This window comes from Salmo salar, chromosome 01, assembly GCF_965601325.2.
Source record: "Salmo salar chromosome 01, fSalSal1, whole genome shotgun sequence".
Classification (NCBI taxonomy): domain Eukaryota; kingdom Metazoa; phylum Chordata; class Actinopteri; order Salmoniformes; family Salmonidae; genus Salmo; species Salmo salar.
The window spans coordinates 2203018-2219516 of NC_138291.1; the positions used below are offsets into that span (position 1 = coordinate 2203018).

The 16499-nt window shown below is 46.0% G+C and overlaps 1 protein-coding gene across 1 annotated transcript; it reads left to right on the forward strand.

Moving 5' to 3' along the window:
* Positions 1-5584: 5584 nt before the first annotated feature.
* Positions 5585-14775, forward strand: LOC106560214 (homeobox protein EMX1). Its single transcript, XM_082957450.1, has 3 exons — positions 5585-6320; positions 8884-9068; positions 14431-14775. The coding sequence occupies exons 1-3, from the start codon at positions 5975-5977 to the stop codon at positions 14590-14592; spliced, it is 693 nt and encodes a 230-aa protein (XP_082813576.1). The 5' UTR covers positions 5585-5974; the 3' UTR covers positions 14593-14775.
* Positions 14776-16499: the final 1724 nt, after the last annotated feature.

Here is a 16499-nt window from a genome sequence, read left to right on the forward strand (position 1 = left end):
GCATCAGTGATTGAAATGTCTCCACTGAAACAACCGTTTTTAGTTAATATATTATCAGCCGAGACGCGATATAGTTTCTTATTAAACCCATGAGAGTAGTCTAACCTACACTTAACCTTCCCGCGGTGACTGCATGTCTGAGTTCATCGAGGCTTGAATTTCGATAAAATCTCAAATTAATCTACGCCCTATTTTACTATATTCGTGCCCTGGAATCCACAATAACCATAGCCATCTGAAATCAAATAAAAGTATAGCCCTATAGAAAAAATATATATATATTTTGAAGGTAGGCCAATCTATGTTTCTTTCTCCGAAAGAAAAGTGTTCATGTCAATTCCATAAAATAGCCTACACCAGATGCACATGTCCAGCAATAATGACCATAAAATAGCCTACACCAGATGCACATGTCCAGCAATAATAACCATAAAATAGCCTACACCAGATGCACATGTCCAGCAATAATAACCATAAAGTGTGAAAAAAATGTGTGAAAATTATTATTATTATTTTTTTTAAACAAAATGATCTTGTTAGCCTATCCGTTCTTGAATATGAGGTTTCCACAATAACACTGTAGGTACTCATACTTATCATATAATGATGATAATTATAACACATTATAGTAATTAACTATAGATCTATTAATTTTAAAAAAAATCTCAAAGTCAATCTCAGCTATATATTCCTACGACGGTCCGTTTCAGGCCTGCTCCACTACTTGATCAACTCTTACCTGGCCGATGGAGGTTAGAATTCACCTATTTGGGCTATTAGGTCATGTTATATTAATGAAGGTGATATAAGCGGTATGAAAGGTCATGTTATTAAATGAATGAGGGTGATATAAGCGGTATGAAAGGTAATGTTATTAAATGAATGAGGGCGATATAAGCGGTATGAAAGGTCATGTTATTAAATGAATGAGGGTGATATAAGCGGTATGAAAGGTCATGTTATTAAATGAATGAGGGTGATATAAGCTGTATGAAAGGTAATGTTATTAAATGAATGAGGGCGATATAAGCGGTATGAAAGGTCATGTTATTAAATTAATGAGGGTGATATAAGCGGTATGAAAGGTCATGTTATTAAATGAATGAGGGTGATATAAGCGCTCATAGGCCTACCTGTATTCCCAAACAAACAAGGTTTCGATCTTCGTCAGGTCATAAGCTACTTTTTTCGGCCCTGCACCCCACTAAAGGATGTACGTTTGATCACACTCGCCTGGCGATATAAGAGGTATGAAAGGTAACGTTATTAAATGAATGAAGGCGATATAAGAGGTGCCGTATTGCAATGAATATGTATAATATAGGCTTGCTTAGTCAGTCTGTCTGCTATGAGGATTATAGTTCCCTTTTCTGCATTACGCCTCATTATCACGCTGTTGAGATTTCCAAATTAGTCTTTACTTATCCAAGGGCCTGTACTTCTGATTTTAAAAGCTTGTTTCCGCTTTAGAAAACTGAGAGGGAATCTAATATCACATAAACACACAGTCATAGTAATTAGAAGTAATAACGACACACAGTCATAGTAATTAGAAGTAATAACAACACACAGTCATAGTAATTAGAAGTAATAACAACACACAGTCATAGTAATTAGAAGTAATAACAACACACAGTCATAGTAATTAGAAGTAATAACAACACACAGTCATAGTAATTAGAAGTAATAACAACACACAGTCATAGTAATTAGAAGTAATAACAACACACAGTCATAGTAATTAGAAGTAATAACAACACACAGTCATAGTAATTAGAAGTAATAACAACACACAGTCATAGTAATTAGAAGTAATAACAACACACAGTCATAGTAATTAGAAGTAATAACAACACACAGTCATAGTAATTAGAAGTAATAACAACACACAGTCATAGTAATTAGAAGTAATAACAACACACAGTCATAGTAATTAGAAGTAATAACAACACACAGTCATAGTAATTAGAAGTAATAACAACACACAGTCATAGTAATTAGAAGTAATAACAACACACAGTCATAGTAATTAGAAGTAATAACGACATCACAACAAGATGGTTACATCACGTTGACAGATCTCTCTTCAGAACCCACCCCTGTCAGCGGTCTTGGTGCGGGGAAGGGTCTGAGGAGACCCCTGTCAGCGGTCTTGGTGCGGGGAAGGGTCTGAGGAGACCCCTGTCAGCGGTCTTGGTGCGGGGAAGGGTCTGAGGAGACCCCCAGTCAGCGGTCTTGGTGCGGGGAAGGGTTCTGAGGAGACCCCCAGTCAGCGGTCTTGGTGCGGGGAAGGGTCTGAGGAGACCCTCTGTCAGCGGTCTTGGTGCGGGGAAGGGTCTGAGGAGACCCCCTGTCAGCGGTCTTGGTGCGGGGAAGGGTTCTGAGGAGACCCCTGTCAGCGGTCTTGGTGCGGGGAAGGGTCTGAGGAGACCCCTGTCAGCGGTCTTGGTGCGGGGAAGGGTCTGAGGAGACCCCTGTCAGCGGTCTTGGTGATGGGAAGGGTTCTGAGGAGACCCCTGTCAGCGGGCTTGGTGCGGGGAAGGGTCTGAGGAGACCCCTGTCAGCGGTCTTGGTGCGGGGAAGGGTCTGAGGGAGACCCCTGTCAGCGGTCTTGGTGCGGGGAAGGGTCTGAGGAGACCCCTGTCAGCGGTCTTGGTGCGGGGAAGGGTCTGAGGAGACCCCTGTCAGCGGTCTTGGTGCGGGGAAGGGTCTGAGGAGACCCTTGTCAGCGGGCTTGGTGCGGGGAAGGGGTCCTGAGGAGACCCCCAGTCAGCGGTCTTGGTGCGGGGAAGGGTCTGAGGGAGACCCCTGTCAGCGGTCTTGGTGCGGGGAAGGGTCTGAGGAGACCCCTGTCAGCGGTCTTGGTGCGGGGAAGGGTCTGAGGAGACCCCCTGTCAGCGGTCTTGGTGCGGGGAAGGGTCTGAGGAGACCCCTGTCAGCGGTCTTGGTGCGGGGAAGGGTCTGAGGAGACCCCTGTCAGCGGTCTTGGTGCGGGGAAGGGTCTGAGGAGACCCCCTGTCAGCGGTCTTGGTGCGGGGAAGGGTCTGAGGAGACCCCTGTCAGCGGTCTTGGTGCGGGGAAGGGTCTGAGGAGACCCCCTGTCAGCGGTCTTGGTGCGGGGAAGGGTCTGAGGAGACCCCTGTCATCGGTCTTGGTGCGGGGAAGGGTTCTGAGGGAGACCCCTGTCAGCGGTCTTGGTGCGGGGAAGGGAAGGGTCTGAGGAGACCCCTGTCAGCGGTCTTGGTGCGGGGAAGGGTCTGAGGAGACCCCTGTCAGCGGTCTTGGTGCGGGGAAGGGTCTGAGGAGACCCCTGTCAGCGGTCTTGGTGCGGGGAAGGGTCTGAGGAGACCCCTGTCAGCGGTCTTGGTGCGGGGAAGGGTCTGAGGAGACCCCTGTCAGCGGTCTTGGTGCGGGGAAGGGTCTGAGGAGACCCCCTGTCAGCGGTCTTGGTGCGGGGAAGGGTCTGAGGAGACCCCTGTCATCGGTCTTGGTGCGGGGAAGGGTTCTGAGGGAGACCCCTGTCAGCGGTCTTGGTGCGGGGAAGGGAAGGGTCTGAGGAGACCCCTGTCAGCGGTCTTGGTGCGGGGAAGGGTCTGAGGAGACCCCTGTCAGCGGTCTTGGTGCGGGGAAGGGTCTGAGGAGACCCCTGTCAGCGGTCTTGGTGCGGGGAAGGGTCTGAGGAGACCCCCTGTCAGCGGTCTTGGTGCGGGGAAGGGTCTGAGGAGACCCCCTGTCAGCGGTCTTGGTGCGGGGAAGGGTCTGAGGAGACCCCTGTCATCGGTCTTGGTGCGGGGAAGGGTTCTGAGGGAGACCCCTGTCAGCGGTCTTGGTGCGGGGAAGGGAAGGGTCTGAGGAGACCCCTGTCAGCGGTCTTGGTGCGGGGAAGGGTCTGAGGAGACCCCTGTCAGCGGTCTTGGTGCGGGGAAGGGTCTGAGGGAGACCCCTGTCAGCGGTCTTGGTGCGGGGAAGGGTTCTGAGGAGACCCCTGTCAGCGGTCTTGGTGCGGGGAAGGGTCTGAGGAGACCCCTGTCAGCGGTCTTGGTGCGGGGAAGGGTCTGAGGAGACCCCCTGTCAGCGGTCTTGGTGCGGGGAAGGGTCTTAGGAGACCCCTGTCAGCGGTCTTGGTGCGGGGAAGGGTCTGAGGAGACCCCTGTCAGCGGTCTTGGTGCGGGGAAGGGTCTGAGGAGACCCCCTGTCAGCGGTCTTGGTGCGGGGAAGGGTCTGAGGAGACCCCTGTCAGCGGTCTTGGTGCGGGGAAGGGTTCTGAGGGAGACCCCTGTCAGCGGTCTTGGTGCGGGGAAGGGAAGGGTCTGAGGAGACCCCTGTCAGCGGTCTTGGTGCGGGGAAGGGAAGGGTCTGAGGAGACCCCTGTCAGCGGTCTTGGTGCGGGGAAGGGTCTGAGGAGACCCCTGTCAGCGGTCTTGGTGCGGGGAAGGGTCTGAGGGAGACCCCTGTCAGCGGTCTTGGTGCGGGGAAGGGTTCTGAGGAGACCCCTGTCAGCGGTCTTGGTGCGGGGAAGGGTCTGAGGAGACCCCTGTCAGCGGTCTTGGTGCGGGGAAGGGTCTGAGGAGACCCCCTGTCAGCGGTCTTGGTGCGGGGAAGGGTCTGAGGAGACCCCTGTCAGCGGTCTTGGTGCGGGGAAGGGTCTGAGGAGACCCCTGTCAGCGGTCTTGGTGCGGGGAAGGGTCTGAGGAGACCCCTGTCAGCGGTCTTGGTGCGGGGAAGGGTTCTGAGGAGACCCCTGTCAGCGGTCTTGGTGCGGGGAAGGGTCTGAGGGAGACCCCTGTCAGCGGTCTTGGTGCGGGGAAGGGTTCTGAGGGAGACCCCAGTCAGCGGTCTTGGTGCGGGGAAGGGGTCTGAGGAGACCCCCAGTCAGCGGTCTTGGTGCGGGGAAGGGTCTGAGGAGACCCCTGTCAGCGGTCTTGGTGCGGGGAAGGGTTCTGAGGGAGACCCCTGTCAGCGGTCTTGGTGCGGGGAAGGGTCTGAGGGAGACACCTGTCAGCGGGCTTGGTGCGGGGAAGGGTCTGAGGAGACCCCCTGTCAGCGGTCTTGGTGCGGGGAAGGGTCTGAGGAGACCCCCTGTCAGCGGTCTTGGTGCGGGGAAGGGTTCTGAGGGAGACCCCTGTCAGCGGTCTTGGTGCGGGGAAGGGTCTGAGGAGACCCCTGTCAGCGGTCTTGGTGCGGGGAAGGGTCTGGGGGAGACCCCCTGTCAGCGGTCTTGGTGCGGGGAAGGGTCTGAGGAGACCCCTGTCAGCGGTCTTGGTGCGGGGAAGGGTCTGAGAAGACAGGAGGAAACCTAGACACGTCGGGATGGAGCACCAGAAGCACTACGACATAAGAAGCGTTTGACATATTTTTAATAAGCATATTATTGATATTATAGGCTACGCTTTAATGAATGGATAAAGTACTGTCATCCTCCAGCGTGTTGGCTAAAACAACACTGGTTTCATTATACATCATTTTTGGTGTGATAGTCAATATCAGGACAAGAAATGTGAATTTTTACTGGTGTTGTCTTTGCAGAATGAGCCCAAACATAAAATCAGCGGAGGAAACACTATTTGGTTTCATATGAAGCTATTGTTTGCTATATGACTTGCTGCACGTCGTCTCTAACTCTAAATCCACACGCCAGGTACATCAGAGAACTCATTGGCACGTGTTACTCTTCCAATCAGCGCAATCTATTATAACATTGCTGCGCTTGCGCACATCTCAGTCCTCCTGGTTCAAAAGAACTGTTGATTTCTCCTCGTGTCCTCCCGGTGCGCGTGCGTGGATCTCACCTCCCTAAACGCAAGGTGCTCGAGGTTCCCGTTCACAACGTCGGTCCCGTGGGGCTCTACCGTAACCGTTCGGTGTTCACTATGACTTTTTGAGGGAAGCATTTTTTTTTTTTACTGGAACAAATAGGAATTTACAAGACCGATTGTGTTTTATTCTGGATTTCACTACCTGTGAAGTGAAGAAGATGTTTTCGTCGGTGAGTAAACGTTGTTTTATGATAGAATCATTGGTGGCTAAAGAAAACCTTCAAACTACGGAAGATCCCATCCGACCGACGGCACTGACTTATTCCAACCCGACTGACGCGTTCATGAACGGGTACCAGAGTCCCACCGGCAGGTCTCTGTATCAGAACCCGGAGCTGGTGTTCCCTGAGTCGGTCAACCACCCGGGGCTGACCATGAACCCCCACCAGCTAGGAGGGGGCCACCTACAACACCCTGCACACTTCTTTGGGACGCAACACCGAGACCCTCTTAACTTCTACCCATGGGATTTACGAAACAGGTTCTTCGGGTACAGATTTCAAGGTAAAGGATTGGAAAGAGTGTGTGTGTGTGTGTGTGTGTGTGTGTGTTAAAAAAAAATGTAATTGAATAATTTCTCAGTCTTAATACTTAGGCCTATCAATAATTATAACTAATGTCAAGCTAATCAAGTTCCAGGCTAATGGATAAATGAACACCTCTGGCTGGTCTGCTTGTACTTTTAACAATAAGGACTAAACTGTGACCTACACTGCAGAGATGTCAATTTAAAACAGACTAATGATTGACAACAATTAGGCTGGTAATAATAGCGGGGTTAATCATTCATTTCCATGTATGTTAATCATCAGTTCATGTTTGTCTTTATTACAAGCTGATTGTGGTGTTATGGGACTAGGGATGCATAGGCTTTATAAGTCAACTTTTTTTCAGCCACAGGTGAACATAAACAATACCTAGAGTGGATATGAGGTAGAGTACTTATGGAAAACATTTCCACCTTCCGTTCCACCTGCTCGTTTTACTCCCAGCCTTCGTCACCGTATCGTCACCGTATCGTCACCGTAGCAACAAATGAATACATAAACTGTTACAGCAGGATAAATAAGAGGTATGGGACGATAAGGTTGTGACATTTATTATTAATATGTTTTACTGTCAAATGGACTTCAGCAAGGCTATGTTTATTTATTATATAGGCTGTATACTCTTATAAGTTATATTTAATGTAGATATTGGGGAATATATGGTCCTAAAGTGGTTCATACAGCGCCCTCGGAAAGTATTCAGACGCCACTTGACTTTTTCAACATTTTTGTTCAATTACAGTCTTATTCTAAAATGGATTAAATGTTTGTTTTCTTCCCCTGGACAATCTACACACAATAGCCCATAATGACAAAGCAAAAACAGTTTTGAGAAATGTTTTGTCATTATGGGAAATTGTGTGTAGATTGATCAGGAAAACACCCCTATTTAATCCATTTTAGAATAAGGCTGTAATGTAACATAAATGTGGAAAAAGTCAAGGGGTCTGAATACTTTCTGAATGCGCTGTATGGTCCTAAAGCGGCCTATATAGTACTAAAGCGCCTTTAACTCTGCTTTATACTTTATAATGTAATCAAAGTTTAAAATCGAAACAAGGACTATTTGTTCAGTCTGCAGAACACATCAAATTGCTGATGAGTAATAATATGGAAGTCGACATGACAAAGTGAAGGTAAATTGTGTTATTGACCGTCTCATCTCCCGTTACCTCGTTTTGGCATACGTTTGGGGTGCACTTGTGGTGCATCAAATATCTATTATAAGCAGAGAAAATATTCCGTTAAGGTGACAGGTAATTACATACAAAATTAAGAGCATTAAAAGAAGAATGCTAAACATCAAAATCACTCCATTTAGAAAAATGTGATGTCGTGTCAGAAACTTCCGTTTGCTTTATAAGGTTAATATCAGTGTATTTGTATAACATTTATACATGTATTATAGCCTAATCCAATTAAATGTGACTAGGCTATGATAGAATATGTAGGAGTCTGTAGTTTTTATTACAAGTTTAGTTTACTAGGGTCCAGATGAATGGAGCGCAAACCTAAAGCAGTCTATTTCCCCACGTCTGGAAAGGCTTCCCGGCACACACCGGGCCACAAGGCAATCTGTAAAGGAAATATTGTCTTTGTTACGCGGTCAATCCCACTGCGAATTTATCCAAACCAAACCACTATTTTATCTGAGTGAGTGCGAAAATCGTAATTATTTTCTACCCAAACGTTCAAACCAGAATTTTGTTTCAGAATCTAGCCAGATTTTTTTTTAGGTTGTAAAAAAACCACACTTTTAAATATACTATATGGTTTATATGCATCAGTAAACTCGATTAATTTAATATGTTTATAATAATTTAACGTATTGGCCTAATTTTCATTTATGATAAAAGATTAATGTCATTATTCTCAATATAAAGTAGACTAATAATATTGTTAAATTATATAAAAAAAAATATATATTGTCACACAGTCCTATTTGGAACGATATCAAATTGACAGTTTAAATTGACCCCTACGTCGATATGGACTCAACACATGCAGAAGAGTTATATAAAGTCTTCATAGACTATTTAAAACTACATAAAGAGTTTATAAACTAGCCTCAAACCAAAAGAGCAAATAATAATTTGAATTAGTTTAAGATCCCTCTCTGCCTTGTGTTGTGTTGTTTTCCACCTCACTGCAGAGCAAAACGCTACTGGTGTTGCTATGTTCTAATTGCTTCAATCAAATCAATTCAATTCAATTCAAGGGGTTTTATTGGCATGGGAAACACATGTTAACATTGCCAAAGCAAGTGAGGTAATATACAAAAGTGAAATAAACAATAAAAATGAACAGTAAACATTACACTCACAGAAGGTCCAAAAGAATAAAGACATTACAAATGTCATATCTAAACCGCAGTGTGATTCTCCCCCTCTCTCTCTCTCCGTCTCGGTCATCACTAGTTACCACAGCTACAAAGTCATAAACGATATAGTTCATTTTGACTTTGTGGATGTGGTAACTAGTGGAAACCCCTCTCTCTCTCTCTCTCTCTCTGCCCACAGGAAACGATGTTTCCCAAGAAAGCCAGCTCCTCCACCGCCCATTCGCCCGAAAACCCAAGCGCATCCGCACCGCGTTCTCCCCGTCGCAGCTCCTGCGGCTCGAGAGGGCGTTCGAGAATAATCATTACATAGTAGGAGCCGAGAGGAAACAGCTGGCCAACAGTCTCAATCTGTCTGAAACACAGGTGAGATACGCTACTAAAATACCCTATATGAAATATGTATATGGCACACAGTTCAGGAACAGGCCTACATAAATTAATTGAATAAATTCCAGCCCAAACTCATTCGGAGTTGATAAATTCATGTCAGCTTCTTAATTGAAATAAAATATCTTGAAGAACTTTTAATTAAAACTTGTTATAAATAAAGAATATGATTATATGTTTTTTTCAAAATACAAGTGGTGGGACCCTTTAGTGTTCTGTTGCGCGGCGTTTTGTTGCGCGGCGTTCTGTTGCGCGGCGTTTTGTTGCGAGGCGTTTTGTTGCGCGGCGTTCTGTTCTGTTGCGCGGCGTTCTGTTCTGTTGCGCGGCGTTCTGTTGCGCAGCGTTCTGTTCTGTTGCGCGGCGTTCTGTTGCGCGGCGTTCTGTTCTGTTGCGCAGCGTTCTGTTCTGTTGCGCGGCGTTCTGTTGCATAGCTTCGTGAAATGAAGATTTAAAAATGTATTTTAAATATTATTAACATTATCATTTTTAATATTCAATTATAATTCGTATTCGGGTTTAATATGATAATTATTAGGCTATTGAAACATTGGGCTTATTCATTATTAGCTCTACTGAAAAAGATTCGATTTTTCCTGCAAGCCTACATAGGACAAATATTGGCACATATTTTTATGTTGAAATTAGTCAACTGTTAGCGATAGGGCCTATGATAGAAAATTGGACTATTACAATTTATTGTCAAGCTCAGTGAATCATTTTACTAAATCATAAGGTAAAAGGGCTTGTCAGCCTGTGATTTCCATTTCTGATGCGTTTTCATTGGAACAATAGTTTTTATTCTAAACTCAGCAAAAAAAGAAACGCCCATTTTTCAGGACCCTGTCATTCAAAGATAATTCGTGAAAATCCAAATATCTTCATTGTAAAGCATTTAAGCACTGTTTCCCATGCATGTTCAATGAACCATGAACATTTAATGAACATGTACCTGTGGAACGGTCGTTAAGACACTAACAGCTTACAGACGGTAGGCAATTAAGGTCACAGTTATGAAAACTTAGGACACTAAAGAGGCCTTTCTACCGACTCTGAAAAACACCAAAAGAAAGATGGCCAGGGTCCCTGCTCATCTGAGTGAACGTGCCTTAGGAATGCTGCAAGGAGGCATGAGGACTGCAGATGTGGCCAGGGCAATAAATTGCAATGTCTGTACTATGAGACGCCTAAGACAGCGCTACAGGGAGACAGGATGGACAGCTGATCATCCTCGCAGTGGCAGACCACGTGTAACAACACCTGCACAGGATCGGTACATCCAAACATCACACCTGCGGGACAGGTACAGGATGGCAACAACAACTGCTCGAGTCACACCAGGAACGCACAATCCCTCCATCAGTGCTCAGACTGTCCGCAATAGGCTGAGAGAGGCTGGACTGAGGGCTTGTAGGCCTGTTGTAAGGCAGGTCCTCACCAGACATCACCGGCAACAACATTGCCAATGGGCACAAATCCACCGTCACTGGACCAGACAGGCCTGGCAAAAAGTGCTCTTCACTGACAAGTCGCGGTTTTGTCTCACCAGGGGTGATGGTCGGATTGTGTTTATTGTCGAAGGAATGAGCGTTACACCGAGGCCTGTACTCTGGAGCGGGATCAATTTGGAGGTCCTGACATGACCCTCCAGCATGACAATGCCACCAGCCATACTGCTCGTTCTGTGCGTGATTCCTGTAAGACAGGAATGTCAGTGTTTTGCCATGGCCAGCGAAGAACCCGGATCTCAATCCCATTGAGCACATCTGGGACCTGTTGGATTGGAGGGTGAGGGCTAGGGCCATTCCCCCAGAAATGTCCGGGAACTTGCAGGTGCCTTGGTGGAAGAGTGGGGTAACATCTCACAGCAAGAACTGGCAAATCTGGTGCAGTCAATGAGGAGGAGATGCACTGCAGTACTTAATGCAGCTGGTGGCCACACCACATACTGACTGTTACTTTAGATTTTGACCCCCCCCCCTTTGTTCAGGGACATATTATTCAATTTCTGTTCATCACATATCTTTGAAACTTGTTCAGTTTATGTCTCAGTTGTTGAATCTTGTTAAGTTCATTCAAATATGTAAACACGTTAAGTTTGCTGAAAATAAACGCAGTTGACAGTGAGAGAACGTTTCTTCTTTTGCTGAGTTTAGTTTGCTAATCTAGTTTGTTAATCTAGGCTGTTAATCTAGCCTGCTAATCTAGTCATCTGAACAAAAAATATATATCTAATTTTTAGTTACAGCATAAAGCATCAATGTACGTGAAATAGTGACGCATATAGTCTACGGTGAAATACTGACACGTCCATTCGGGAAGTGTTCAGACCCCTTGACTTTTTCCTCATTTTGTTACGTTACAACCTTACTCTAAAATGGATTAAGTCGTTTTTTCCCTCATCAATCTACACACAATAACCCATAATGACATCACAATACCCCATAATGACATCACAATACCCCATAATGACATCACAATAACCCATAATGACAAAGCAAAAACAGATCAATCTTTTTTTTGCACATTTATTAAAACATAAAAAACTGAAATATCAAATTTACATATTCATATTCAGACCCTTTACTCTGGTCTGATGAAACCAAGATTGAACTCTTTGGCCTGAATGCCAAGCGTCACGTCTGGAGGAAACCTGGCACCATCCCTACGGTGAAGCATGGTGGTGGCAGCATCATGCTGTGGGGATGTTTTTCAGCGGCAGGGACTGGGAGACTAGTTAGAATCGAGGGAAAGATGAAATGGTGAGAAAAGTACAGAAAGATCCTTGATGAAAACCTGCTCCAGATCGGTCAGAACCTCAGACTGGGGTGAAGGTTCTCCTTCCAACAGGACAACGACCTTAAGCACACAGCCAAGACAATGCAGAAGTGGCTTCGGGACAAGTCTCTGAATGTCCTTGAGTGGCCCAGCCAGAGCCCGGACTTGAACCCGATCAAACATCTCTGGAGAGACCTGAAAATAGCTGTGCAGTGACGCTCCCCATCCAACCTGACAGAGCTTGAGAGGAACTGCAGAGAAGAATGGGAGAAACTCCCCAAATACAGGTGTGCCAAGCTTGTAGCGTCATACCCAAGAAGACTCGAGGTTGTAATCGCTGCCAAAGGTCCTTCAACAAAGTACTGAGTAAAGGGTCTGAATAATTACGTAAATGTGATATGTATTTTAATTTTTAATACATCTGCAATCATTTTCTAAAATCTGTTTTTCTGCATTGTGTGTAGATTGATGAGTGAATAAAAAACAATCCATTTTAGAATAAGGTTGTAACGTAACAAAATGAGGAAAAAGCCAAGGGGTCTGAACACTTCCCGAAGGCACTGCATAAACAGTAGATTCTCCTAATAATAAATCCTATCCGGAAAAACGAGCGACAGCTCCCTAGCGACAGCATCCTAGCGACAGCTCCCTAGCGACAGCATCCTAGCGACAGCATCCTAGCGATAGCTACCTAGCGACAGCTCCCTAGTGAACAGTGGAAGAGAATCACAATGTCAAGTTAATCATTTGGTTTCACCAAAGGATTTATTATTAGGAGAATCTAAAAAGGCCACTATAGCAATAAAGGACAAATAGGGCTGCCATCTAAGAAATATTGTTGTTGAAATAGTATAAATGCAAAAAAGTTGTTGAATGCAAAAAAGCGTCATAACTTCCTATTCATTAATGGTTAAGTAAGGTTGCTTACAGTTAAACCAAACTTCCTGAGGATATCACGGTGAAAGGAATCTGCACTCACATCAATAGGATCCTAATTACAACATGAGTCACAACGTCTGAAGTCTAAATAAAACTTGTCAGGGTTGAGTGTTGCTTGTAAACTTGTGAGGGTTGAGTGTTGCTTGTAAACTTGTCAGGGTTGAGTGTTGCTTGTAAGACGTGTCAGGGTTGAGTGTTGCTTGTAAGACTTGTCAGGGTTGAGTGTTGCTTGTAAGACTTGTCAGGGTTGAGTGTTGCTTGTAAGACTTGTCAGGGTTGAGTGTTGCTTGTAAAGACTTGTCAGGGTTGAGTGTTGCTTGTAAGACTTGTCAGGGTTGAGTGTTGCTTGTAAACTTGTCAGGGTTGAGTGTTGCTTGTAAGACTTGTCAGGGTTGAGTGTTTCTTGTAAACTTGTCAGGGTTGGGTGTTGCTTGTAAGACTTGTCAGGGTTGAGTGTTGCTTGTAAGACTTGTCAGGGTTGAGTGTTTCTTGTAAACTTGTCAGGGTTGGGTGTTGCTTGTACGACTTGTCAGGGTTGAGTGTTTCTTGTAAACTTGTCAGAGTTGAGTGTTTCTTGTAAACTTGTCAGAGTTGAGTGTTTCTTGTAAACTTGTCAGGGTTGAGTGTTTCTTGTAAACTTGTCATTCTAATATGCAGCCTACAGTATTGGTGTCGAGAGTAGGAAAGCCATTCAACCAGCTTTGTGTACAGAGGCTGAGAGGCCTGTTGTTGCAGGGTCTTGCAGGGTCTTGCAATCGTAATGCTATGATTGTTTTTTAGTATTATACCTTTTTTGTGTACATTTCACAAGAAACAATTCTGAAATTGTGTATCCAAGTTAGAGTTATATAGGCATAGAGGGGCTTGTATAACCCTCCAATAAAATACAACCTTCTCTGTCTTCCTCTCCAGGTGAAGGTGTGGTTCCAGAACATAGATAGATATCTCTAATGTCCCCCTGTCTTCCTCTCCAGGTGAAGGTGTGGTTCCAGAACATAGATAGATATCTCTAATGTCCCCCTGTCTTCCTCCCCAGGTGAAGGTGTGGTTCCAGAACATAGATAGATATCTCTAATGTCCCCCTGTCTTCCCTCCGGGGGGGGTCCAGCGTGCCAGCCCCCGCCCCCCAGGTGAGGGTGGTTCCAGAACATAGATAGATATCTCTAATGTCCCCCTGTCTTCCTCCCCAGGTGAAGGTGTGGTTCCAGAACATAGATAGATATCTCTAATGTCCCCCTGTCTTCCTCTCCAGGTGAAGGTGTGGTTCCAGAACATAGATAGATATCTCTAATGTCCCCCTGTCTTCCTCTCCAGGTGAAGGTGTGGTTCCAGAACATAGATAGATATCTCTAATGTCCCCCTGTCTTCCTCTCCAGGTGAAGGTGTGGTTCCAGAACATAGATAGATATCTCTAATGTCCCCCTGTCTTCCTCTCCAGGTGAATGTGTGGTTCCAGAACATAGATAGATATCTCTAATGTCCCCCTGTCTTCCTCTCCAGGTGAAGGTGTGGTTCCAGAACATAGATAGATATCTCTAATGTCCCCCTGTCTTCCTCCCCAGGTGAAGGTGTGGTTCCAGAACATAGATAGATATCTCTAATGTCCCCCTGTCTTCCTCTTCAGGTGAAGGTGTGGTTCCAGAACAGGAGGACTAAGTACAAGAGACAGAAGATGGAGGAGGGGCCTGACAGTCATCAGAATAAGAACGGACACCACCACATCAACAGATGGAGGCTTGTCACTGAGCAGGGCAGCTCCGAGGACATCGACGTCGGACTGGACTAAGACCCCAACCCCTGGGCCTCTGCCCTACCCTCCTGGACGCCCCTGTACCCCCCCCCCCCCCTTAACCCCTGGCCTGATTCCCATTTTGCAACACAAGAGGACCAACGTTAACCCTAGTTATTATGTAAAGTTATGAAGTATAATGACATGTTACAAGAAAAAATAGATTTTTATGTTACTTGACTTGCATCCATCCTAAATAATGATCTCATGTCTGATCTGTGTAGGTGGTGTTCCATCCTACAGCTTCTCTGATCTGTGTAGGTGGTGTTCCATCCTACAGCTTCTCTGATCTGTGTAGGTGGTGTTCCATCCTACAGCTTCTCTGATCTGTGTAGGTGGTGTTCCATCCTACAGCTTCTCTGATCTGTGTAGGTGGTGTTCCATCCTACAGCTTCTCTGATCTGTGTAGGTGGTGTTCCATCCTACAGCTTCTCTGATCTGTGTAGGTGGTGTTCCATCCTACAGCTTCTCTGATCTGTGTAGGTGGTGTTCCATCCTACATTTTCTCTGATCTGTGTAGGTGGTGTTCCATCCTACAGCTTCTCTGATCTGTGTAGGTGGTGTTCCATCCTACAGCTTCTCTGATCTGTGTAGGTGGTGTTCCATCCTACAGCTTCTCTGATCTGTGTAGGTGGTGTTCCATCCTACATTTTCTCTGATCTGTGTAGGTGGTGTTCCATCCTACAGCTTCTCTGATCTCATGTCTGATCTAGGTGGTGTTCCTTCCAGACTACATTGCCGACACATGCCAGACATCTAGTCAGACAGGAACAGCACCACGATCATCTAGTCAGACAGGAACAGGAACAGCACCATGATCATATAGTCAGACAGGAACAGGAACAGCACCATGATCACCTAGTCTGACAGGAACAGCACCATGATCATCTAGTCAGACAGGAACAGCACCATGATCATCTAGTCAGACAGGAACAGGAACAGCACCGTGATCATCTAGTCAGACAGGAACAGCACCATGATCATCTAGTCAGACAGGAACAGCACCACGATCATCTAGTCAGACAGGAACAGGAACAGCACCATGATCATCTAGTCAGACAGGAACAGCACCATGATCATCTAGTCAGACAGGAACAGCACCATGATCATCTAGTCAGACAGGAACAGCACCATGATCATCTAGTCAGACAGGAACAGCACCATGATCATCTAGTCAGACAGGAACAGCACCATGATCATCTAGTCAGACAGGACAGGAACAGCACCATGATCATCTAGTCGCAGGACAGGAACAGCACCACGATCATCTAGTCAGACAGGAACAGCACCGTGATCATCTAGTCAGACAGGAACAGCACCACGATCATCTAGTCAGACAGGAACAGGAACAGCACCATGATCATCTAGTCAGACAGGAACAGGAACAGCACCACGATCATCTAGTCAGACAGGAACAGCACCATGATCATCTAGTCAGACAGGAACAGGAACAGCACCACGATCATCTAGTCAGACAGGAACAGCACCATGATCATCTAGTCAGACAGGAACAGCACCATGATCATCTAGTCAGACAGGAACAGCACCATGATCATCTAGTCAGACAGGAACAGGAACAGCACCGTGATCATCTAGTCAGACAGGAACAGCACCATGATCATCTAGTCAGACAGGAACAGGAACAGCACCATGATCATCTAGTCAGACAGGAACAGGAACAGCACCATGATCATCTAGTCAGACAGGAACAGGAACAGCACCATGATCATCTAGTCAGACAGGAACAGCACCACGATCATCTAGTCAGACAGGGACAGGAACAGCACCATGATCATCTAGTCAGACAGGAACAGCACCATGATCATCTAGTCAGACAGGAACAGCACCATGATCATCTAGTCAGACAGGAACAGCACCACGATCATCTAGTCAGACAGGAACAG

Coding starts and splice junctions, on each gene's coding strand:
- LOC106560214 (XM_082957450.1), top strand. CDS start 5,975: ATGTTTTCGTCGGTGAGTAAACGTTGTTTTATGATAGAATCATTGGTG. Junction 6,321..8,883: donor CTTCGGGTACAGATTTCAAG/GTAAAGGATTGG, acceptor CTCTGCCCACAG/GAAACGATGTTTCCCAAGAA. Junction 9,069..14,430: donor TCAATCTGTCTGAAACACAG/GTGAGATACGCT, acceptor CTTCCTCTTCAG/GTGAAGGTGTGGTTCCAGAA.